The sequence below is a fragment of the Microtus oregoni genome, unplaced genomic scaffold, assembly GCF_018167655.1.
Source record: "Microtus oregoni isolate MIOR12 unplaced genomic scaffold, Mior012 000026F_ref0000081, whole genome shotgun sequence".
Taxonomy (NCBI): Eukaryota; Metazoa; Chordata; class Mammalia; order Rodentia; family Cricetidae; genus Microtus; species Microtus oregoni.
In genome coordinates, this window is record NW_024543085.1 from 17,930,486 (window position 1) to 17,955,775 (window position 25,290).

Consider the following 25,290-nt stretch of genomic DNA (forward strand, 5'->3'; position numbering starts at 1 on the left):
TAGGCTAGTTTAGCTCCAATCAGAAGGACTTAAGGGTTCATCCAGCCAAGCGTCCTGTTACTTATACGACACAGAAAGTCAAGGGAGCATGCCAAGGTATAAACAACCTTTGCTGGTCTCTGTTGACTGTCGGCAAGTGCAAGGACACACTTTGGCAATGTCAGCTCTCTCCTGTAGCCACGTTGGTTTCTCTAATTTTGTGTACATTCTCAGGACTTCGAAGGCTCTTGGCAGGAAAGCTATGGAACGTTAGGCAGAGATCCCAGGGAGAATGTGCGTGTTTTAAATCACCTCGTCGGAGCTAGGCTATCTGAGGTTGCTCAGCTTCCAACTAGAGAGTGACTGCTTTTAAGATTTCCACCCATCCCACCAGAGGCTAGATGGCCAGCTTTGAGGAATGACATCCATACAGTGTTTCTTGTCTTCACCAAAATAACTGTGCCCACTCGGGACAAAACTCAGTGTGTTCACCTTGTTGATTTGGACTTGCTTGGCATTGTGTTGCAGGAATTCTTCAACAAGAAACGAGGCCATTAAGAAACCACAAAAGTCATTGGAAGCAATCAACAGTCAAAAAGGTAAAAGCACATAGTTTCACATAGCATAGCAGAAAGAAAAGTACTATCTGGCTTTAAAATATATTTACAATGTTTAACTTGCTAGTGATCGAAAATGAAAATAAAGCTAGAAAGTGACATTTTTTTTTCCCTCAAAATTGGATGTTCTTCTTAAAGGTAAGGGAGGGGGGAGGGGAAAAGGGAACTTTCATACTGGTGGTGAATGTTTCCATCAGAGCACATGTTAAGGGGACACCTGACAGCATAGAAGGGAAGCTTTACAAGTTACTCTTGGATGCTTAGCCCTCAGCGATAGATCACAGGCTTGGCATGTGGAGGTTCTAGGCCCAATTCTTAATACGCAAAAATAGATTATCTAGTTAAATAAAATTTGTCCTTAAGGACTAAGAATTCGACTGCTAACTATTCATTTTAAGAACATAATTAAGAATCTATATGAACATTTAAAAATTGTATATTTTAATAAACAGTAATGTACCATCTGGAAAAGTGTAGTACCTATTTATAATACATTGTTCAGCAAATTATAAAAATAAACAAGTAATAAATGAAAAACATTAGAAACCACCATTATTTCTATAAGAGTACATTGACAGTACCCGTGAGCCTACAGTCCTGAAATAAAATTCTGTAAATAGCTAGAAAAATTATTTGTCACAAAAGATGTTCAGGATTTATGGTTGAATGTAACAGCTGCCCATTAGCAAGAGGAACCTCAAGGAACTTTCTTGGTAATTTCCCCCCCTGATTTACCCCTTTTTTATTCATATCTTGTTTTTTAAAGAGTAGCTAATGTTTTGTAATACTAGAAGAAAATATCTTTCAGAAGAAAAAATGAAAGACATACCTATCAATATATTTTTTCTTTGAACTAAAGAAGGCCTGTAATAACCAGAATTTAATCCAGTATTGTGGTTCTCAGGGGTACTGCACTGAATCTTCTAACCAGAATTTTGGTTGAATGTAGTAATAAGGGTGGCGGGGCTGCATCCCCAGCACCCCGGCTGCCTGGCTAGCTTATGCCCGAAATAACAACACACAAACTGTATTCATTTAATCACTGCTTGGCCCATTTCTATCTAGCCTCTTCTAGGCTAATTCTCACATATTAATTTAGCCCATTTCTAATCATCTGTGTAGCACCCCTAGGTGCGCTTACCGGGAAGATTCTAGCCTATGTCCATCATCGTGTGCATCTGCCTGGGAGCTGGGAGCATGGCGTCTCTCTGAGGCGTCTGCTTCCGAGAGGAGAGCTGTGGAGTCTGAGCTCACTTCCTCTTCCTCCCAGCGTTCTGTTCTGTTTACTCCTCCCACCTATCTTCTAACCAATGAGGGCCAAGCAGTTTCTTTTTATTTAACCAATGACCTTCCTCCATCAGTTGAAGGCCTGCCAGTGAGTGTGAAGGACAGGACACTGGTTGAGACCTGCAGATTCAACAAAACAAAATGAATCAGTAGGCCCAGCAATGAACGGGCGAGGATTTAGCATGAATCTTGTCTTCTGCCACCGTTTTCTTTTTTTAAAAAATAAACTTTTTAAAGCACTCTAGTATTTTATGCATTCATTTGTCCATAAATATTTATTAAGATTTTTTTTCAGATGGATATTTAGTTATCTAGAAATCTGATACAGGGTAACCAATTTTGGTACAGAGTTAGAATATCTCCCTTTCAATAATGTAGGAAATTACAGCGTATGATCACAGAACTAGAAGAAAATGTAGTAATTTATCTTTAGGCTAAAGATGACATTCAGACTGTTGTGTGATATTTTGTTTGTCTTTTAACAAAGCTTGCCTGGAGCTTAGAGGGCTAGCTAGCCACTAGTTAATTATAAAAGCTAGGCAGTGGTGGCCTGTGCCTTTAATCCCAGCACTTGGAAGGTGGAGATGGGAAGTGATGCGCTGGGGTATAGACAGGATCTCAAGAGTTTTAGGATGCAGGAAGGAGAGAGGCGGGAAACAACTAGTGACCCAATTCTATGATCTTCCCGGCTTTCACCCCATATCTGACTCCTAGGTTTTTATTGATTAAGATTAATTAGATTAACGCTCCATTCTGACCCCACCTTTGTTTCTCTAATAGTCTTCTATTAGAAGTAATCACTTCTTTGAGTTTTAATCCTGTAGCTGTCAGCTTTGCTTAGACATGCTCATTGGTGAGGCATGGGGAGATGACTTGTAGAGACAGGGGCTGTGGGCTGCGTTCCCAGCACCTGTCCACCCAGCTAGTTTTACACCTGTAATAATTACACGGAAACTGCATTCTTTTAAACACTGCTTGGCTTATTAGCTCTAGCCTCTTACTGGCTAATTCTCACATCTTTATTAACCTATTTCTAATAATCTGTGTAGCACCACAAGGTGGTGGCTTACCAGGAAGGATCTTAACCTGCGTCCATCTTGGAGAGGAGAGCTATAGCGTCTGTCTTATCTTACTGCCTTCTTCCTCCCAGCTTTCTGTTCTGTTTACTCCGCCTACCTAATTTTCTGTCCTATCAAAGGGCCAAGGTGGTTTCTTTTTTAACCAATGAAAGTAGCACATAGACACATGACTCTCCCACATCAATGACTCAGTCAGGAAAGTGCTAACTGTTGTGCAGGAGTGTCTGTGTCCCCTTCCTAGCACCAGTGTGCACTCTGGGTAAGACAATGCCAGTCTCCAGCACTTGGAAGTGTGGGGGTGCTTAGGGACGGAAGATCCTTGGGTCTCGCTGGTTGGTTGGCCAGTCTACCTGGTCAGTAAGCTCCAAATTCAGAGCAAGAGAGAGGAGAGAGGGGAGAATTTTTACATTAAATTTATAGTTTAATTTTAATTTAAATTTATTTTTAATTTTAGATGCAGTTCCACGAATTTCATATGAAAATAAAGACTTACATTGCAGTTATGGTGAGTTGAGATTGAGTGTTTCCATAATAAAGCCCACAGTTTAGACACAATCCAACTTTGAAAAAATATAAGCATTTTTATCATATTCAGATGTCTTTAGATTGCTACTTTCTTTAAAGTAAATTTTGAGAAGTTTTATTTCTGGTTAAGTTTATATTGGTCACTTCTGCATGAATAGAACATTTAATTTTTAGTTATTCAGATTCTTAGTTTAAAATATTATATGTACAGAGGTCATTTTAGGTCAGTGACTTCCAGACTCATTTTTATGGGTCCAAGGAATCTACAGGCTTTACATCAGAGGTAGAATTTGGCTTATACATCCTCTTTAGAAATCTCCCTATTCTGAAGTAAGTTTTTCTTCCTAGGTGATTGCTGTAATCCAGAGTATTTGAGTGGAATTCTCTTCATAACAACTGAGAATTTCAAACTCATTTTTTTCATTTATCATCTTAAAATATCATGAATTTTAACTATACAAAATAAAACATATATGAAATTAAGTTTATGTAAAGTTTAAATTAAAAAATCCCTTTGTTCATCTGGATTGATACACACAGTGGTCTTCTAAGCATCTTTTTAGTGGGGTCCACTTGACTTTGATGGTCACGGGGCTATTTCATGGCCTTCAGATTTCTCTTAAGCTCCTGAATTTTATTTTCCTTTAAAAGTTGTTATTATTTGTTGTACATGTATGTGTGTTTTGCTTGCATGAATGTCTGTGCACCCCATGAGTGATGGAGTTTGAGGAGGCAGAGAAGGCTGTTCCATTTCCTCTTCTTTGCATAACTCCTGGTTACAAATGGCTGTGAGGGATCATGCCGCACTAAGAATTGAACCTGGGTCCTCTGGAAAACTAGTGGGTGTGGTGTTCTTCACCACTGAGCCACTCCTCTGCCTCCTGAATTTCCTTAATAGCTTATGCCATGCACAGAATTAAGAGCCCTTTATTGTATGTTATTTATTTATTTATACTTCTTTTTTCTTATACTTTTTTTTACATATACTTCTTAAAATAGATTCACATCTGCCAATCTGCTTATACTTTTTGTTAAAATGTGGTTTTAGAAAACTTGTCTTCTGGGCAGTGGTGATGCACACCTCTAATCCTAGCACTCAGAGACAGAGGCAGGCAGATCTCTGAGGTCCGGAGTTTGGTCTAAATGGAGTGAGTTCCAGGACAGTCAGGGCTAAACAGAAATCTTGTCTAAAAAGAGAAGAAAGAAAGAAAGAAAAGGCAAAACTTGTCTTCCAAAATAAATTCCTTTGAAACACAAAAGTCAAAAATTTGCCATGTATAAATTTAGGCTTAGCTTATTATAATTAGGTGTTATAATTTAACAAAATCTAACTTGTTTGCCTTCTAAATATTGTTGTTTATTTATACTTTTTCAATAATCACACCAAATATTATGCTATATTAAGTAGTATTAGTCTATAAAACCAACAAGTACATTTAGTTAAAGCCAGAAAGTTTTTCAAGTATTGCTGTACTTACCAGGGAAAAGAGCAGAAATGTGTGTGTGTGTGTGTGTGTGTGTGTGTGTGTGTGTGCGTGTATCTGCCTTGGTTACCAATTCCTCACACCTACGAGACCCAGTTTTCTTTTCCCTTGGTTCTCTGCTGCTCTGGGTATGATTTTAAAAGAAGAAACGCTCAGCTGGGCTGTGGTGGCACACGCCTTAAATCCTAGCACTCGAGAGGCAGAGGCAGGCAGATCTTTGTGAGTTCGAGGATAGCCTGGTCTATTATTTTTTTTGAGCATGTGTCCTGGGCTAAGCCCAGGGCTAAATGCAATGTGGGAAAGCCTGATCATCTCTGTGGGTTCTGTATTCTGCACTGGGTGACATCATCACTCTTCAGATCCCAAGTAATGTGATGTAGAAGAGGGCAGATTGTCAGGAAATCCCTTCAACTTCCTTCATGTCCTTTCTTCCCTGATTAAAAACCCATGCTACCTGGATCTTTACAATTAATTTCCCTGCTTTTATGGTTTGATATGAGATTTAAAAATACTCTGAGTGATGCTCCTGGACTGGTGGGGCAATCTTTAAGAGAATAAGCTTTTCTGCATTCAATATGAGTTACGATGATCCGTCAAGGGAGCAATAAAATCCTACGGTTAAAAGAAATCCGTTAAAAACCACCAAAACTTCAAACAGCTTTCCCATGCCTGCTTGCCAAATAGGTTGAGCAGACTGCGACCACCATCCTTCGTGCGGAGTTCTCCATAGAGCTAAGGTAAGTGGCCCGAGACAAGTCAGGACTAGACTGGGAAAGATGCCAAATAGAGCAGCCTTCGTGCAGTTGCAATGATGTCAGAGCTAAAGCAACTTTCAAGCCAGGGTCCAGGATGCAGCAACCACCCCAGAAGTGGAAAGTTTGGTGATGATGCTGGGGGGAGGGGTCTTGATGAAATCGTGCTTACGAAAATAACCGCACATTTATTTCATCTCTTGTGGAGGTGAGGTTCAACTTACAAGCCCCCTTTGAAAACTGTGACTACGCTGTGGAATATAAAAAGGAACGTAAATAGTATAAGCCAAAAGGAAATTAATTCTCACTGAATTGTTAGAAAAATATATTCCTTAGTTAGGAGAAGTGGTGCACTCCTGTGACCCCAGTGCTGGGGGACTGAAGCAGAAAGATCAACAGTTCAAAGCCAGCGTAAGCTATATGGGAAGACCATGTGTCAAAATGAAATAAATGAAGTATATAAAAAGAAAAAGGAAGTCTATTAACTTAAAAAACATCTTCTGTGATTCATGTTGATAAAAAAAATCGACTGCTTTGTTATTCATTCAAGTGGCGCTGAGCACAAAGTGTATTTATACTCCCTTCGCGCCTGGGCAGCTCAGGCCTCCCTAAGCAGTGCTGAATGCTGCTCCAGTTTGTTTGGTGTTATGCTGGGGTCAGCGCGTTCATTTGGATCGAATCCCAAGACTGTTAACCTCCTGTTTTCACTATGCTTGTCTCCGTGCCTTGAACAGAGGCAGTGAATGGGGTGGGTGGGACTTTGACTTTAAAAATCAGTGCATTATTAAGAAGCCACTGAATTTGAATTAAGAGCAATGGTTATTTTCAGTGTGGGTTATACTACTCTATTCTTATATCCTTTCTTCCTTTCTTTGAACTTTTCGAGACAGGGTTTCTCTGCTTAGCCATGGCTGTCCTTGAACTCACTCTGTAGTCCTGGCTGGCCTCGAACTCACAAGATCCACCTGGCTCTACTTATATTCTTATGAACTATTTTGAGACAGATTATTAAAATTATAGTTGAACTCTACGTGTGTGTGTGTGTGTGTGTGTGTGTGTGAGAGAGAGAGAGAGAGAGAGAGAGAGAGAGAGAGAGGTGTCTTTAATTGACTAATTGACTTGTTCATTTAAAATGCCAAATAAAATTAAACAGTTTACTCAAATCACTTTGAGATTCAACAAAATTGACTTGTTGGGTTTTTTCTTTTTAATAAAACTGTTCTGTAGAATGAAATGACACCATATTCATGATACTATTCTGTGATGAATCTTTCTTTGTCTTCCCAGCCAGCTTCCAAATAATGACATGGAGACTTATATTAATCATGGAATCTCATCCTAAAGCTTAGGCTTGTTCCTAACTAGCTCTTATAACTTAAATTAGCCCATTTTAAATCTACATTCTTCGACATGGCTTTTTAGCCTTTCTTTCATGTTTTACATCCTACTTGTTCTGTGATTCCTCTCATCTCTCTGCATCTCGATTATTTCCTCCTTCCTTTCTTTCTGTCCAGATATCCTGACTATACCTCCTGTCCAGCTATTGGCTGCTAGTTCTTTATTAAACCAATCACAGTAATTTACCTTTGCACAGTGTACAAATATCACACAACACTATTGTGCTCTTAATTTATACTTGATAAGTTGTTTTTCTCCCACTGGCACAGAAAACCACAGAACAGGAGGCAGAAATGCTTATATTAACTTTCATTGCTTAGAGCACACAAGCAGCTATGTGGAGACCTGGCTCTCACAGCTAGAGTGCTACAGCTGGATGGTGATTTTCTGTCCCCACCCTGGGTGATGCTTCACCATGCTCTCAGACAGAGCTAGAGTGCTACAGCTGGATGATGGTTTTCTGTCCCCACCCTGGGTGATGCTTCACCATGCTCTCAGACAGAGCTAGAGTGCTACAGCTGGATGATGGTTTTCTGTCCCCACCCTGGGTGATGCTTCACCATTCCTTCAAAAGCGAACCAGAATTTGGTCTTAGTGACGTACAAAGTCTAGGACATAATAGCAGAAGTAATGAATGGCAAAACAAGGGGCCCTTGTGCCTTTCCTCCTCTTTAGTGTGACTCTGGAAATGACGAGAAACTACTACTATAATTGTAATCAAACTATCAGATTTGATTTTTAGAGAAACTATTATGTTAGCTGTAGAAAGGAGAAGGGCAGAAGTGACCGGAACAATGTCTTTTTACTACCTTCAGTCCCCACTTTCTGGTATTGAACCCTGTTGCATCTTTGCTTGCTATGGCTATTCAGTATCACTAAATGCCAAATGATGCTAAGGTACCCTCACTTTGCTGATTTCAGGAGCGTTTTCTAGACTTACATTTGCTGGAGTTTCGTTGACTGTTGTAAAGAATAGATAAACTATTTGTAGATAATACTTTGGAAACAGTTTTGATAAACTCTTGAGTCCTTTTGTCCATTCCAAATATTAGTGTTAGGTGTAATTTAACAGGGGCTGCTCTGTGTTCCCACCACTAAAGCCGTTTTTCTCTTCTTGTACCAAGATAGTGTTTGCTATAAAATGAGTCGCCAAAGGAAAATTTATAGTCAATGGCATGAAGTCATTGTAGGCTTGATAACAAGTTTAAACAGATACAGCATTTCCTTCTATTGCTTTCTGGCACTTCCCCCTGATGAGGCGTCTCGGAAAAGAATTTCAGGATGCTTTGTGATTCTTTCGCACTATGTGGTTGGTATGATGCCAAAGTTCACATTCTTTGCTCAACCCTTATTCTTATACGACGAATGGCAGTTTTATAACGTTTTTCATCAAGAAGCTTTCCTGGTTGCCTGCTGGTTCCCTTCTGTCACTGTCCCATGGAACCATTAACTCCATTTTCATAATTAATTAAGATGTCATGTATCTCATGGGGATGTTATCAACCGACAGGAGAGACATTTTCCCCCGCCTTCTGTGCCTTCATAGTTTCAAGGACTGAGAAAAAATACTATCTATATTGTGTCGACTAAAGTGAATGCCTGGTTTATGGAAGATACAGCATATGTGAGAAATTGGAAATCAGTTGATGCCACAAATCAATGGTGCCTAGGTGCTGAGTAGATAGCCACCGATTACTGAAACTGTGCACAGGAGTAGGAGAGGGGAAACACCTTAATCCCACACAGTTACCTATATGCCATTCACAGTTGCCTTTGTCTTTCTTCCTGTCTTGGCAACAGAGGAAGACACACTTTGCCATATCAAGAAGATCTTCACCCATCCCCGTTTGGAACTGAGTCCTGAGTTTAATCCGAAGATCAAAGATTATTACTGTGAAGTGCCATTTGATGTGCTAACAGTGAGGATTGGAGCAGAGCCTTCCAAGTGTCAGTGCAAGGTGCACCTGCAAGAGCGGGCTGGCCCGAGGTATGGGGACGGGAGCCCACTGACTTGACACCCCACCAGAAGGCAGATGTCTGATCCCGCCTTCCATGGTGGTTCAGAACAGCTGGAGCACAGCCCTTCTGGAAAGCATGGTGGTGTGAAGTCTTCCTCTTTCTGGCTTCGTGTGCTTAGAAAATAACCACAGATTCTCTATCAATCTACAAAAAGCAGGAGTTAATCATCATAACCATATTGTACCAAGAGAGGGCCTGGATAGAGAGATTATGAGGGGCAGCCATCAAGAACTCTGCTCTGTCTCATCTTCTTGTCTTGAGATTGCTGGAGCTGCTCCTGATAAACAGTGACCCCCTTTTATCCTAAGCCGATGTCTCCAGTCTGGTGAAAATCTGTGGACACAGTATGCTGACCTTGCTCATCTTTCAGGGTTTATTTCTTGACTTACTTCTTTATCTGTTGTTATTTTCTATACATGTGTTTGAAAGACTCCAACTCTTTTGCTTGAAAATTGGAACACAACCTGAACTTTGTTACATCTAGTATCCATAAAGATGAAGATATAAGTCCATGACTAGGGCAGAGGTTCTCAACCTGTGGGTCTCTACCCCCTTTGGGTGTTGAATGACACTTTCACAGGGGTCACCTAAGACCTTTGGAAAACACAGACACTTTTTTTTTAATACAATTCATAAGAGTAGAAAAATTGCAGTTGTGAAGTAGCAATGAAAATAAATTTCTGTTTGAGGACCACATATGAGGAATTGTATTTAAGGGTCACAGCATTAGGAAGGTTGAGAACCTCTGCTGTAGGGTAAGGAAAGTGCTTGACATTGCTAGCAGTCGAGGTTAGTATAAAGAAAGGAGGATTTGAGCTCAGGACATCCCTCCATTAATAGAGAGCTTGCCAGCATACAAGAAACCTTGGGCTCAATACTCAGTTGGAAGCCAGCCTGGGATACATGAGAATATCAGTCAAAAGAAGGAGAGAAAAAAGAAAGAGGGAAAAAGGGAAGAAAAGAAAGAAGACTTAGATAGATAAAGGAAAAGAGGATTCATGTTACTCTGACCTGGGTTCTACCCCGGCTCTACCATGTAACTTGAGGCAATTTGATTACCAGCTCCTTTTAAAATTCTCTATGTTCCTGAGCCATTATGGTGCATGCCTTTAATCCAAGGTATGCTTCTTGAGAGGCAGAGGCAGAGGCAGAGGCCAGACTGGTATAGAGAGTGAATTTCAGGATAGCCAGGGCAATATACAGAAACCTCATCTCAAAAAATGAAAAAGACTCTCCATATTTATAAGGGCCAACATGGTTTGTATAGAGCTATTGTATTAGAACTAATTCCTGACCCTGAAAGGTGGTTAGTAATATTAGCTTTTTTCCCTCTAGTGAATGAAGGATATAACTTGTCCTGAAAGATGATCCCTAGTATAGCTAAGAAGTAGGAAAGGGAGATTTTTCATATTTAACATTTCTTATGAAATGAGCAGCTTTTATATGTTTTAGGCCAGTAACAATCACCATAATGATAATAATAATGATAATGATAAATACTAATAGTAATAATAATAAATACTGATGTTGAGTCTGTTTTTTGGGCTGAGTAATTGTCCCCATCCATATTAATTCTCTTCCATCTCTCACTCTCCACCTCTTCTCACTGTCTTCCTCAGGATTGCCAACTATCCTCTGGGATTAGGGATGAACAGAATCTCCATGCTCGTAGTGGATGAATCTCCAGCAGAGGGTGACATGGTAACCACGTATAAACTCACCATTTACAGAGAAGACCGTCCAAGTCTGCCCTTCTTTGAGGACTTCATAGCGTGCGGTTTTGTACAAGTGAGTAAATTTTGCATTGACACTGGTGTTGAACCGGGAATGATTAGTTAATCCAGTGAGAAATGCCAAGTGCAGTTGTTACACGCAGTATTGTGCTTCTCTAAGCTGCGATCTGTGCAGCAGTCTGAGCTCAGGTCAGGTATCTGAGGTTCCTTCTTATGGAGTTTCTTCCCTGCATGGTAGCTGCCCTCTGCGATCGCTGGACTCAGGGATTTATCACGGTTACTATTTAATATTGTCGAGCACCAGCAGCTATGGATTTGGTTTTGCATTGCCCACTTAAATTTTCTTGTTTTTCATACGTTTGCCCCTGAATCTCATTTTGAAATGTTAAACCAGATCCAATGGAATTTATTGTAAAAAATAAAAAATAGAGGAAAACTCACAAATGAAATTTGCTCCGCATAGATATATTCTCATTTATTCCTCGGACCTTAGTCACTTCACAAGGCCGTGGCTTCTCCGTTGAGGTATGCACTCCATTTTGAAGTCTTATTGAATTGGGAAGAGGGTTTCTATTACCCTCTGGCTTTGTCTTTTCGTCAGCTTTTTCTTCCGGTTTCTTTTCCTTGGCGTATAGTACATATATGACCATCTACATTTTCTCATTCCATACACGTACCCCCAGGACAGATGATGCCAGACAAGTAGGAGTTAGAATTCTGACAACTCTGACCATATATTTCCTAATTCATTCTGAAAGTATAATCACAAATATACTCATGCAATGTCAAAAGGATGTGTTGCCCCAAGGAGCTTTGCAATAGAGGGGATTCAACAGGGATGTGACTTACTGAGTCTTTGTGGATGGCAAGCCCCACCTTCGTTTATATGTCTATTTAGTGCCCAGACACCGCAGTCCTTCCTCACCCATCAACACTCGGCACTTATCACCTGTCTATTACCAAGAGTTTTCTACCATTTCATAAGGTTACTCAATCCTTAGATTTTTTTTTCCTAAGGAAATACAAATCTCACACAAAATCAGAGAACATTCTACATTGTTTTAAAGAGTTTTGAGACGCAAAGCAAGAAATCGGAAGTTATCAGTAGATGTCTTAATGAAAACCATTTTTTGTAAATAAATGGGAAACTCTTTGGAAGCCCACATCTGTTTTAATGCATATGGCACTGTCCTCCAATATTTCCCCCTTAGTGCCTGTGCTTTTTCACATGTTAAAAACCTTTATTTTATTACTCTTAATTTATTTCTTTAATTTAAATTTTATTTCATACAGTATATTTTGGTCATATTTTTCCCTTCCAATATTTTCTTTATTAACCCCAGTTTGTTCCATTAAAGAGAAACCAGACATATTAAGGCACACTGTGTCTCACTTGTAGACATTTTAGAGCAGGTAAAACTAACACAATTATAGAGACCAGAACAGTAGTTATCTGGAAGCTGTCAAGTCCCCATTCATGAGGGGACGCTTTGAGGAAATGTCATATATCTTCATCTGGGTGATGGTTACATATATGAACAATGGATGTGTAGATTTATGAAACTGTGCAGTATAACTTATATAATTTGCTGTCTACTCTCTTTGTAATATAGAAAGCATGTATAAAATAGGTGGACAAATTTACATACAAATTTAGTTCAGAAAATAAGAAAAACAATGTCAGAAGGAAAGTTTGTATAGTCATCTTCCAAGACATATCTCATTTATCTGATACTGTACTGATGAGAAACAGGTTAATTACCATGCCATTACCATAAAGAATAGATTAGGCTTATTACAATAACATGAAGAAGAATATTAAAAAATTCTTGTGGGGTGAATCTCACAGATGATTGCAGGAAAATATTTCAGTCATGTATGAATCATTTCCAGGAGTTCTTAGTTGAATGTCTGTGTGTGGTCCTTCAGTAAGTGCTATATTTTATAACATGGAAAGTGTTTTATAGTATTTTTAACCTTGCATTTCGAACAGTGAGCAGAAAAGTGTGGCGTGAATAATGCAGCTTACTGTCAATGCTTAGCTAGGCCTGCACTGCCATGGGCACTGCAGGAGGACAGGGCCAGGCTGCTTCTCAGAGGCTCCACCTCCAACTCTACCCAGAACCCCTCTACGCTGGTTCATTATCTCACTGCTGTTATAAGTGACAGAAGCAACTCAGAGGAGAAAGTTCACTTTGGCTCCCAGTCTGAGTGTGCACCATCATGGTCCGGAAGGTGTGGCGGCAGAAGCATGAGGCCGTTGGTCACAGTCCCTATAAACTCAGAAGTCAGAGATGGATGCTGGTACTCAGACCAGCTTCTCGTTTAAAAAAAAATGTTAATTTTGTTTATTACATTTTATTAAATTTATTTATTAAATTTATTTATTTATTTATTATATATCCCAACCACAGTTTGTCCCTCTCCCCTCCCCCATTTACTCCTCCTCCATCTCCATTCAGAAAGGGGTGGGCCTCCAATGGGCATCCACAAAGCATGGCACATCGAGCTGAGGCAGGACCAAGCTCCCCTGCATGAAGGCTAGGGGAGGCAATACCCACCTTCGCCTTCTGTTCAGCTCCGAACCCTGGCTGTGGAATGGTGTCACCCACATTTAAGCTACACTTCTCTTCTTAGTTAAACCTCATTTGAACAGCCCTGACAAGCAATCGCAGGGGTACCGCTTTGTGAAGAAATCCAAACACTTCGGCAAAATTGAGAATGAAGACTACTGCTTAATGTCACTGTCGTCTTCAGGCTTCCGTGCTGATAAGACAGAGGCTCAGATGCAGACACAGGGAGACGGCTCAGTTCCTAACCACCAATTCTTGTGTTCATAAGAATTCCTGAATTTAACTAACAACAAAGCAGATATATATCACAAAGCCTAAAATGTTGGCTCTTCCAAACATTCCCCTCTCTACTGTCATAGTGTTAGGATTAAAGTCCACAGCACATTATTTGTAAATTATCAGATAGGTTGTTTAGTTTCTGTCCACATACAAGCCTAAACTTATGCATAAAGTCTAAAAGGGAAGAAGTTAAACATTTTATTCTTACTTTATTTTTCCAGTAAAAAGGGAAATTGCAACTTCTTGCATTTTAAACTAGATTTCGGTTTTTGGTCTTTATTATTCAATTTCAAATTAGCATCTTAGTCCACTCAAGTTGCTATAGCAAAATGCCTGTATTTAGTAATTTACAAAGAATAGAAATTGACTTCTCACAGTTCTGGAGGCAGAGAAGTTAAAAATCGTCTTTGGAACTCAAATTGTCAGGCCTCTGGATCCTCCTCTGGATATTCTGGTAGTAGAAGGTGAAAAGGACACAGGCTGTGTTCCACATTGTGTGTGTGGGGCATGGATAAGGAACAAGACAAGGGCCTCAGGCAGTTGACAAGGCACTAATCCTTCCACAGGGGCCCCCAACGTTTTATAAGGACAAAGGCACAGTCTTCATGATGTAATCGCATCTTAAAGGTCCCACCTCTCAATACTACTACATAAGAATTTGGGGGGTCATTCAGTTGATAGCAAACACAGAAAGTAACCCACTTTCAAATAACTAATGCAGTATAATTGAATTTGTGTGCCATCAAACCCTCTCTTTTCTCTTCTTTCTCCTTTCCTTCTGGAAACCAACTATTCACTTTGTTGTTTTACCATAAGATTAGTAGGAAAGAGAAATCAGATTTATAAAGTATAACAGTCAGTTAAAAGTCTATGAAGTGGTGGTGCATGCCTTTAATTCTAGCACTTAGAGGCAGAGGCAGATGGATCTCTGTGAGTTCGAGTCCAACCTGGTCTACAGATCATGTACTAAGACAAGTTCCAAAGCTACACAGAGAAACTCTGTCAAAAAAACAACAACAACAACAAAAAAAAAACCAAACTGCCAGTTGCCATGGTACCTTGGTGAAAGATAAGATTTTTAAATTATAAGCCATTTTATAGTCTTTACATGTCCAAGCATTACTGAATATGTAATTTCCCATAATAAACTATTTGAAATTACTTAATATCTTTATTACAACTGGGGTTATGACAATTAGAAATTTTATATAGTTGTCCCAAAGGGATTTTTGTCATTATAGGTAAGTAGGAAGACTTTTATTTAGTTAATATAAATAATTAGATTGGGGCCACCTACCTCAACCTCAGCATCACTGACATTTGGACCTGGATGATTTGGAAGAAAACTATCTGAACACTTTCATAGACCCCTTCTGAAAGTGGTGACAATGTATGTCCCCAGACATTGCCAATGTCTCCGGTGGGGCAGAACCAACACCAAGGGAAAGCCAGCTACTTAAACCATGCGCTTTCTTCCCTGTGTAACGCCATGTTAAATGAGAGTGAGTGGCTGACAGGGGTTCCTTAAATGTTGTACGACGGAGAGTCATTGTATCTCATCGCCCTTACATTTAATTACTTCTAGTTCTGCTCACTACTAGCTAGCTATCTTTTCTGTCTAATATAATTACTCCAATCACAAGTGTGCATTCCGTTACCCAAAACACATTCTTAATGAAACCTAAAACCATCACGTGACTGACACATTTAGATTGTGACCGCGTTTAGGTTTATCCATGGATGTGTAACACTTTGCTGCTAAGAAAAAAAGTTCACAAAGTAATAAATAAGCTGTTCCTGTGGCCGGAAAATGCCATTTTTAGGAAATAATAAAATACGTTTATCTTCTAAGGAAATGGAAATACACATGGAAAAATATTTCTCTTACTACCTCTTTCCAAATCAAAGTTTTGACTTGGAGAATGATAACTCCGCAGAAATTGATTTGTGTAATTGATGTACAGTCTGGTGTACATTTTGCCCCCAAAGCACTGTGCTGGGAAAGAGCCATATATAAGGTCTACAAGGAAGGTCATACAACAGAAGCCTAGATGACCATGTTCCATGGGTGTATTGGCTAGAACCATTTTTAATCTTAAAATGGATTATTATACACAAAGGGGAAAATGCTGAGGAAAGAGAAAATAATACTTTTCAAACCATTCAACATTTGGCTAGACATTTCATTGACTAGGCATATTCTGCTTTATAAAAAGAAATATTAACCACTCCCATGCCCTGCTGCTCAGATCTATGCAAATGAGTCCAATTCAGGGTTTAGACATGCTTTGTAATTCTCTCATTTATTTTTGCAGCTTCCCGAAGCACAGAGTACTACTATAGAGTAGTTCATAGAGATGTTCGTCTAAGGTCTTAGCAAACATTTGTAATAAGAGAATAGGGGTGTGTTTATCAAGAATTATTTGCAAAACACGAGTTAGTTTACAGAGTGATCATCCTTTGGTTATGGTACCTACTTCCATTTACCAGTTTTCCCATAGTGGCATCCGTGCTGCTGTGGCATGCCCTCAACTATTAAGTGCTGCTTCGCCCTGTGCTCTTCTCAAACACTGTGTGCTGGAGGGAAGGCAGTAGTGCGGAAGAGGCCGTGGCAGACGCGCTAATGCAGCGCCTGTGGAACTTCATTATGTGGCAGGCCTTAACTCAAGTGCCTTACCATCCTCTTTTATTTACATGTAACCCTGGGATGAGTAAATTTTAAAAAATAAAATCCTCCTTCCCCCTTTACAGCCAAGACTTTAGATGTGGTTAGAAGCCTAGTCCAGTTTTTCTTTGTCATCTGTGGCAAAAGTGGGGTTTACCATACATTCTCCTGAACTTCCAGTGGGGTTCCATACTGTCAAATCCTTCATGCTTTGAAACTACCTTGTGGGAAATTCAATTAGAGGCCGGTGATGTGGCGGAGCGGCAGAGCAGCTGCTGCGAAGCCTGGTGACTTGAGTTTGAGCTGCAGGATCACAAGGTGAAAGGAGAGCATCGAGAACCTCCTGCAAGCTGTCCTCTGACTTCTCCGTATGTATGTGATGTGTGCCCTCTGCTCTTCCCACCACCAGAGCCAAAATATAAGCCACAGTTTTAAAACTAATTTAGCACCCTGTCAGGCATCATAACTTGGTACAACCAACTCCAGGTGTTCAAATATTGTCATAGCCTGGGAAAAGTATTGTGTGCCGTAGGCTTTGTGCCTAAGAGAGAGTGAGCCCTGTTCAACCACTTCACCATGAGGGATGTGTGGTGACTGAACCCATTTCATTATTCATGACTTGGGCTGTATTAAGGGTTACTTGGCTTACACCCCCACATTGCTGCTCATCACTGAAGGAAGTCAGCACAGGAATTCAAACAGGACAGGATCCTTGAGGCAGGAGCTGATGTAATGTCCATGGAGGGGAGCTGGAGCTCCTTACTGGCTTGTTTCTTCTGGCTTGCTTAGCCTACTTTTTCACAGATTCCCAAGACCACCAGCCCAGGGATGGTACCACCACAACAAACTGAGCACTCCCAGTCAACCATTGATCACTGATTGAGACAATACCTTGCAGCTGGATCTCCTATAGGAGATCCTAAGACTCCTTTCTCTGATGACCCTAGCTTGTGTCAAGTTGACACACAAAACTAGTCAGTACACTATGTCACAGCATAGTATTTTGGAATCGTATGGCCCTTCAATGATGTTATTGTTATGTTTTTTCAAAGCAACATGCTACGAAATGCAATACTTGCTGGAGAGACAATCATCTGTGAGGAGATTTGTAACCATTGCTTCCTCGCATAGTCTCACACAGGGTGTATGTGCTGTAGGTGACGGTGTTCTGACAATACAATAACTTATCATCTATCATTAGGGCCATTTGTATTGCCATTAGTGAGAGATATTGACACACCTTTTTTTCCAATTGACTACAACCATACAATTTTTGTTCAAAGAAAGCTTGACCAATGTTTCAATTAGGAAATGCCAAGAAAATTTCCATATGCATTTAACTCTGACATTTCCTTCCATGGGTGTGTGTTGATTGGACAAGAATTGAGAATAGAGTCTACCTTACAGGTCCTAGGCTAGTTTGGTTTGTGGTCTGAAAAACAGAATCAGGATGGCTTCCTTCCTTCCTTCCTTCCTTTCCTCCTTCCTTCCTTTTTCTCTCCCTCCTGCCTTCCCCTACTGCCTGTCTTTCTTTTTTTGGAAACAGCGTCTTACTACTTACTATGTAGCCCTACCTGGCATGGAACTTAGTACATAGACCAAACCAGACTAGAACTTAGAAATCTGCCTGCCTCTGCGTCCCAAGTGCTGAGATTAAAGGCGTGGGCCACCATGTCCATCTTTATTTTCTTGTTAAAGTGCTACTAATGTGTCTCTTTTTCTTTTTCACTCTCCTTCCCATTTGAGGTAACACTAAGTTTAAAGCCTTGCTCCTGGCCTCACTCTCTTTGTTTTCTTTTCCACCCAGTGGCCCTCTGCTTGTCAGAACCTTGTTCTCTAGCAATGTAGAAAAGACAGTATAACCATTTGAGCAATTTAATAATCTGGAAAAGTAATATTGCACATGGGATTCTTGACCTGAAACTGTATTTCAAAATTAAGCTCCTGGTGAAGAAATAAAAAGATCTGAGTTTCAGAGGTGGTGAAGCTTCAGGGGCAGAGGAATTCTATCAAGTGAAGCAAGCCATCTTCACTAGTTTTACATTTTTTTAAAAGACTTTCTATGAAATATAGTAGTTTAACTAACTCCCATACACCAAAGAGAAAGAAAGGAAGGATAGAAGGAAGTTGGGAGAGGAAGGGAAAAAGAATGGGGGAAGAAGGAAAATATTAGAAACCACTTTAGACCACTTGGGAAACTGACATGGCACATGAGTGACCTCATGGAAACATCTCCAAGGATTGGAGACAGAATGAAGACCGGGGAATTAAAGTGTCAACATTAATTCAGGAAAGCCTTTTTAATGATACACAGAGAAGATATATGCTTGCTAAACACTGCACGATTCGTTCACGACTAAATACTATAAGGGAACAAAGATTGTTTGAAAATATTTATTCAATATAATGATCTCAAATATAAATCTACTTCACTAATGAGCGGTTATTTTATTTTCACTATTAACAATTTGGTTTTCCAAAAACCATTATGTATATATTTGTGTGGCTGAGTGTATGTATGTGTTCAGAAGCCTAAGAGGCCAGAGAGGGTGCAGGATCCCTGGAGTCACCAGGCAGCTGTGAGCTGCTGTGTGGGTGCTGCAATAAAACCTGGCTTCTCTGCAAGAACGGCACGTTTATCCTCCGATTCATTTCTCCAGTTCCATGCGTTCTTAATTTTCAAAGTCTGAGCTGACAAAATGTAGCTGTTCCTTAAAAGAGCTTTTTTCAAAACTATACATAAACATCAAAACAAACAAAGTCAAGAAATCCTGCTACTGAATACTTCAATAATTTTAAATCTACCACATTGCCTGGCAGGTCTTGTACTTGAAATTTGGTGACCTTTTCATTCTTTCTTTTGTTCCTGTTTAGTTTTAATATATATAAATTGTATTTGACAAAAGCAAATAAAGCTCAACTAGTAATTTATGTCATAGGAACAGTCATTTGACTATGCAATGAGACATTTTGGTTATGAAAACTATGAAAGTCTTTGAAATTTTTTAAATCTTCAGAACAAAAACCGGAAGAATATGTTCATTGTTTAGGAACACATTGGAATATCTGGACAATGTTGAGATAGATAATTAATAGGTACACATTGTATTATAAAAATACAAACCAGTCAATATAAGGTTCACAATCAAGTGATGGAAGAACCACAACAAAGACTGTGTTTGTTTTCCATTTCTATAACAAACTCCTGGGGTAATCAACTTATTAAGGTGAAAAGTATTATTTTTGACTCAGAGCTTCATAGCTTCAGAAGTTTTAATTGGTGGTTGGTTGGCCCTATTGCTTTGGACTTAATGACAGCCTTACATGGTTGGGTCATGTGATAGAAAAAAAAACCTGCCTAACACAGAGCCAAGGGATGGCAAAGAAGAGAAAAAGACTCGGGTCCCACCAGGTCCTTCAATGGCATGGATCAAATAAGCTAAACCCTCTCATTAGGTTCCATCTTCCAATGGTCGTGTCAGTTCTCAGTGGGGTCAAGCTGTGAGAAAGTCTTGTTGGCATTCAGGTCTCTGAGGGATACTGCAGAGCCTAGCTGTAGCTGGTATTTCTTCTGTTTTCGGGAAAAAAGTGTTTGCCTGGGAATAGTAACTAAAAACCAAACTGTTCACATGCAGACAGGGGCTAAGAAATAGCCTTTCCTAACATCAGCTAAATGGAGCACAGAACTGTTTCAGAAGAGAATGCATGTGAGCTTCATGAACCTAAAAGTATTTATATATATATATTATATATATACTCATACACATACCATATGTATATATTTGTTATGCATATATCATGATATATTATATGTGTATATATTAGGATATATCATATATATGTATAGTATATTATATATTATACCATCACACATCATATAATGTTACAATACTATATAATATATTGTTTGCAATATATTATATAATACATGTTATTATAGAATAGTATACAATTTTTAATATATAATAAAACATGATTGATATATCACACACACATACATATATATGCATGCAGAAGCAGACCCTGGGAACTTCATAGATATGTAAAGTATTTGACTTCTCTCAAGGTATAACACGAGGGGGTCACTCATTAGTTCCAAGAAGTCTCCACAGATTTCAATGCATATTCAAGTTTGAGAATCCATAGCATAAAGAAAAGCAGACTGTTGTGGGATTTCCCTCCGTATGCTGTGATTACCATTAATAAATAAAGAAACTGCTTTGGACCACAGCAGGGCAGAACTTAGCTAGGTGGGGAAAACTGAACAGAATGCTGTGAGGAAGAAGGGCAGAGTCAGACAGACACAATGGAGCTGCCACCAATAGACGTGCTGAAACATTAGCTGATAAGCCACAACCTCATGGTGATACACAGATTACTAGAAATGGGTTAAATGCAAATGTAAGAGTTATCCAGTAAGAAGTTAGAGCTAATGGGCCAAGCAGTGATTTAATTAATATAGTTTCTGTGTGATTATTTTGGGTCTAAGCTAGCTGGGCAACTGGAAACCAACAAGAGGGCCCCCTTCCTTGTACAGTAGACAATGAAGAAAGAGCGTGAAGGTAGTCAATGACAGCAGGGCCAGTCCTAGCTCCAGTGGCCCTGCGCTTTAGAGGGATGGATTCATGAACATCTGTGATGTACATAAGCAATCAGAAACACGTAAAAGTCTAGACGATATTGAAGTTTTGAACCCCAGACAATGCTAGAGAGAAACCGGGTGGGCAGTTCTAGATGCAATCTCTGATCCTTTGTGGCATACAGTCCCTTTAAACCTCAGCCCAGGTGATCAGGAATGCATAGGCCCTATGAAAGGGATATGCTCATAGGGTTTTACTGGGCCTTAGAATTAAATGGGATATTAGAAGTTTTTATAAATCTTTGGCAGTTACAAACATCCAAACAGTGAAAGGAAGAGAATTTGAGACCAGGAACATACTTCCAGCTTTTCATGTATTTAAAGTTTTGAAAGTTTGAATGAGATTCTAGAAGTTGTTTTGTCTCATTAAAACTGCAATGCCCAAGTTCATTAATATTGCCACAGTGATCAATTACTGTATATTTTCTACATTTTAAGGGAAAAGAGGGGCCCAGTCACTCTTCTTTGGGGATCTTACAGTTAAGAATGAATTCGTTTATGCTGGAGTGGTAGCTGTCTTCTTTAGGGAGATGTGGTGAAATAGCAGAATTAAAGACATTTGTTATTATTATCCATTATTCAATACATTCTTAGCCTGAAAGAATTCTGTCCAATAAAGTCAGAAATTTCTGTTCCCTCTGTCTAGTTGTACGAGGACATGGGACCTAATCTTGACCAACTGGATGTCCTATCCTATTTTCAATTTGGAGCAGTGACACTGTTTGAAGGAGCAGATTAGAATTCATTCACAGCTCTGTGCCCAGCAGCAGTGGCAGGAGCATCAGCCTCTGGGGTCCGGCAAAGGGAGTGTGTCCAGGGTTCCTGTCGTCAGTGGCATCTAGAGTATGTGGCTCCATGATGAGACATAGTTAATCCTCTTACTCTCTTTAATTCTGTCGATTTCCAAGTTCGTTCACCTTCCCTCAACAGCTCAAATCCTGTGAGTTATCAGACATGCTCTGAGTGTGTCCTTTTGCTTGGGTGAGCAAGAATTGATTTTTTTTTCCCATGGGCTCAAGAACTTTGGCCAGTAAAGTAAGCATAATGGAAGGCTTTAGGCAGTGGGGAATGAGGTTCAAATAACAGGTCTAATGAGAGTTGAAGGTGTGCTTCTTAAATAGGAGAAATGGATGTAGCCAATTAAAGAAAGGGGACTGCAGGTGTGTGTGTGTGTGTGTGTGTGTGTGTGTGTGTGTGTGTGTGTGAGTATTTTCAGACTGAAAGCCGTCTAACTGGAAAAGGTGACCCACAGGGACTCATCACCAACCCTCTGTTTTTGTTGTTTGCTTTGTTTTTTTCTTGTAGTTGTGAGGGATTAACTTCTCATTTCTAAGATTGGACTTCATTGGCTTAAAACAAACAATAGCAAATACTAAATCGAATCACAGATAATGAGTAGCACACAAATTATATAAGAACATCTAGGAATGTGATGGGAGGCCATGGAGTCTTGTATGACCACAGCCATGAGCAGATATGTGAGGACACACATCTGCCCAAAGACTTTCCTGTAAGATTTGAAGGGTAGAGACAACTGGAAAACATAGAAGTGAGTTGGGAAAGAAATGGGTATACTATTTAAGCACATTGGAATGGCAATAGCTCCCAACTTTTCCAGTTAGACTAGTTAGTAAATCCTTCATCTTAAAAGCCAATTTAGAATGGACTTTTAACATTGCTAGTATAAATTATTCTGACCATTACCTCTCTTCTCAACTACCACTCCTGTCCACACACACAGATTTAGGTTCTTATTATTAATGTGGGTGAGCTGGATAACATCAAAAGACACAAACTAATGGCCTCTGGGTTGAATCTGATCTTAGAATTTCATTCCTTTGTTTGTTTGCCATGTGGAGTGTTCCCTTTTAAGGCTTAGTTACCAACATATAATCCTGGAGAGATCTTCCATTAAAATCCAAATCTTTGGTTTCTTTTGAAGGATCAGATCTGACACCACTAAGCCAGCATTCCAAAAATGGCAAAAGTTGCCCACAGTGGGCAACTTCACTCTCAACAGGGCAGGCACTGCTTTTGCAACAGTCCTTGCATGCTCTTGCCTCAAAATTGACCTAATTCTCTCATGCCTATGAATACACCTTTGCATGGATTGGTGTTTGCAGTTCTTTCTAGTTAGTCATACCTGTTATAGGCCTTCCAACTTATAAAGAAGCTGAAAACCTTGAGAGGAAGATAAGTTAATGCATACATGTTTTACATAGCAGTTAGTGGGAAATTATTTGGGCAAAACATGATTTGATAATCAAGACATTCACAGCTTTGCTAAATATTTTGTATGTGACTGAATATGTTTCCTTACTTGCCACCATGAATAAAACTCTACAGCACTTAAAGATCAGCCTTTTGTCTAAGAGTTAACATCATGAGTGTCAACACCAGACAGAGTTGATCTTCCATCCTGGCCTACCCTTGTATGATGCTATGATGACTGTGCCCTCCCACATGGTATGTATGTATGTATGTAATCATAAGTATTAAAGTGATTAAGATGTGGCAAGAACAATATTTTTTGGCACTTAGGAACTCATTATATTAGATTTTTCACTATGTGAGCTATTCTAATACTAATTTCCATTGAAGAAATATAATTTTATTTCTCCAATTACTGCTACTATAATGTTCCACAGAGCAAATTTTCTCCTTTCTTTAATGGGCTTTGCTTTTTCAATGCTATCAAAGTCCTATACCATCATTCTTTAATGATTGCCACTTACTAAAATAGGTCTACTTTCACCTTATGTTGGCTCTAAATCCCTCCTTAGGCAGGTTAGAGTTGTTGCTCCATAGTTTATGGGGGTTGGAAACATACATATTTAATAGGATGGGAATATCTTTCCAATTAGAGAGTCAAACCTACATAATCAGGGTGCTGTGTGGCATCTGGAAAGTGAAGTAAAAATCCCAATTCTTCTTACCTTAAATTAGGGACCTTACATGGTCAGAGTGCAGAGATGGGGAAGATGGAAAGACAAATAATGAGAGGAATTCTGTTTGTGAATATTCTCTATCAGCTTAGGAGATGGGGGAGGGGACATTGTGGCAAGGATGTGCACCAGATGTAGGGGCAGGGAGTAGAGTAGCCTTGGCTGACAGCAGCAATGACACAGGAACCTCAGTTCCACAGCAAAGGAACTGAATTCAATCACCAATGTGGATAAGCTTTGGAGTGGATGCTTCTCCAGGACCTCAAAATTCAGCCTGAACAACATCTTGATCTCAACTTTTAAGCCCTAAGGAGTGAACTTCATCAAATTGTTCTTATGCTTCTTGGGGAAAAAAAAAAATTGAACTAGTAAAGCAATGTTATTTCTAAGCTGTGAAGTCTGGGGTGAATTTTTGCCCAGCAGGGGAAAAATCAGCACCGGAGGTTTGAAAATAACCACCCCAGTCTGTTTTTATGTATTTTCTCCCAATTTATCCACCTTTATCTAAAGTGGAAAGAGGGGCAAGGGGAAACAACTCCCTTGTCCAGGCTCATCACTGTTGGTCTAGCTCATGATTTACACTTGATGTATATGGGGGGAGCTGCTTAAGACTTTGGAGTCTCAGTCACCTTGTCTGGCCCATCTTTACTCAGAGTCTTGAATGTTTCTCCTCTTCCTCCCACATGGCATCCCTGAAAAGCCTGTGTGTTGCCGGGTATTTTACCACATGGAGTGAAGATGTGTTGTTGTTTTACCTTGCCTGCCTAAGGCACCTGATTGGTTTAATAAAGAGCCGATCATCCAACAGCCAATAATTAGGCAGGAGAGAATAGGCAGGACTCCCAGGCAGAGGAGAAGAGAGGCAGATTTGTTAGCTAGACATATAAGACATTATGGAGGAGAGATAACAGCCATGTGGAAGAAAGCAGATTAATATAAATGGGATAATCTAAGTTATAAGAGTTATCTGGGAATGAATCTAAACTAAGACCAAGCTTTCATAAGTCTCCATGTCATTATTTGGGGACTGGTGGTCCAAAAAAAAAGTCTGGTATGAAAATCCAGCTACACCTGTGCATAGAACCAAATTTCTTATGGCTTTCTAGAACTTTGAATCTGTATTCTGTGACTTGGAACAGATAACATCTCTAGGTCTTGAAAACTTCAGGGCTGATCTTTATAACTTCCTCAGCTGGGATATTTCTAGCCATTTCTCAGGAAGCTCCTTCTCCCTTTCTCTAAGTTCCAGAGCATTCCTCAAGCCCTGTAACTAGGCAGGCATCCACCAAGGGGCAGCAACGTTTTCCCTCTCTTGA

The 25,290-nt window shown here is 39.7% G+C and overlaps 1 protein-coding gene across 2 annotated transcripts in view; it reads left to right on the plus strand.

The window, feature by feature from the left end:
- Positions 1 to 25,290, plus strand: part of Cped1 (cadherin like and PC-esterase domain containing 1) — a 279,514-nt gene that overhangs the window by 153,594 nt on the left and 100,630 nt on the right. For both annotated transcript variants that reach the window (XM_041675439.1, XM_041675441.1), the window contains exons 12-15: positions 508 to 578; positions 3,417 to 3,467; positions 8,922 to 9,108; positions 10,760 to 10,928. In XM_041675439.1, the coding sequence (XP_041531373.1) occupies positions 508 to 578; positions 3,417 to 3,467; positions 8,922 to 9,108; positions 10,760 to 10,928 (478 nt within the window). The remainder of the gene's footprint in view (positions 1 to 507; positions 579 to 3,416; positions 3,468 to 8,921; positions 9,109 to 10,759; positions 10,929 to 25,290) is intronic.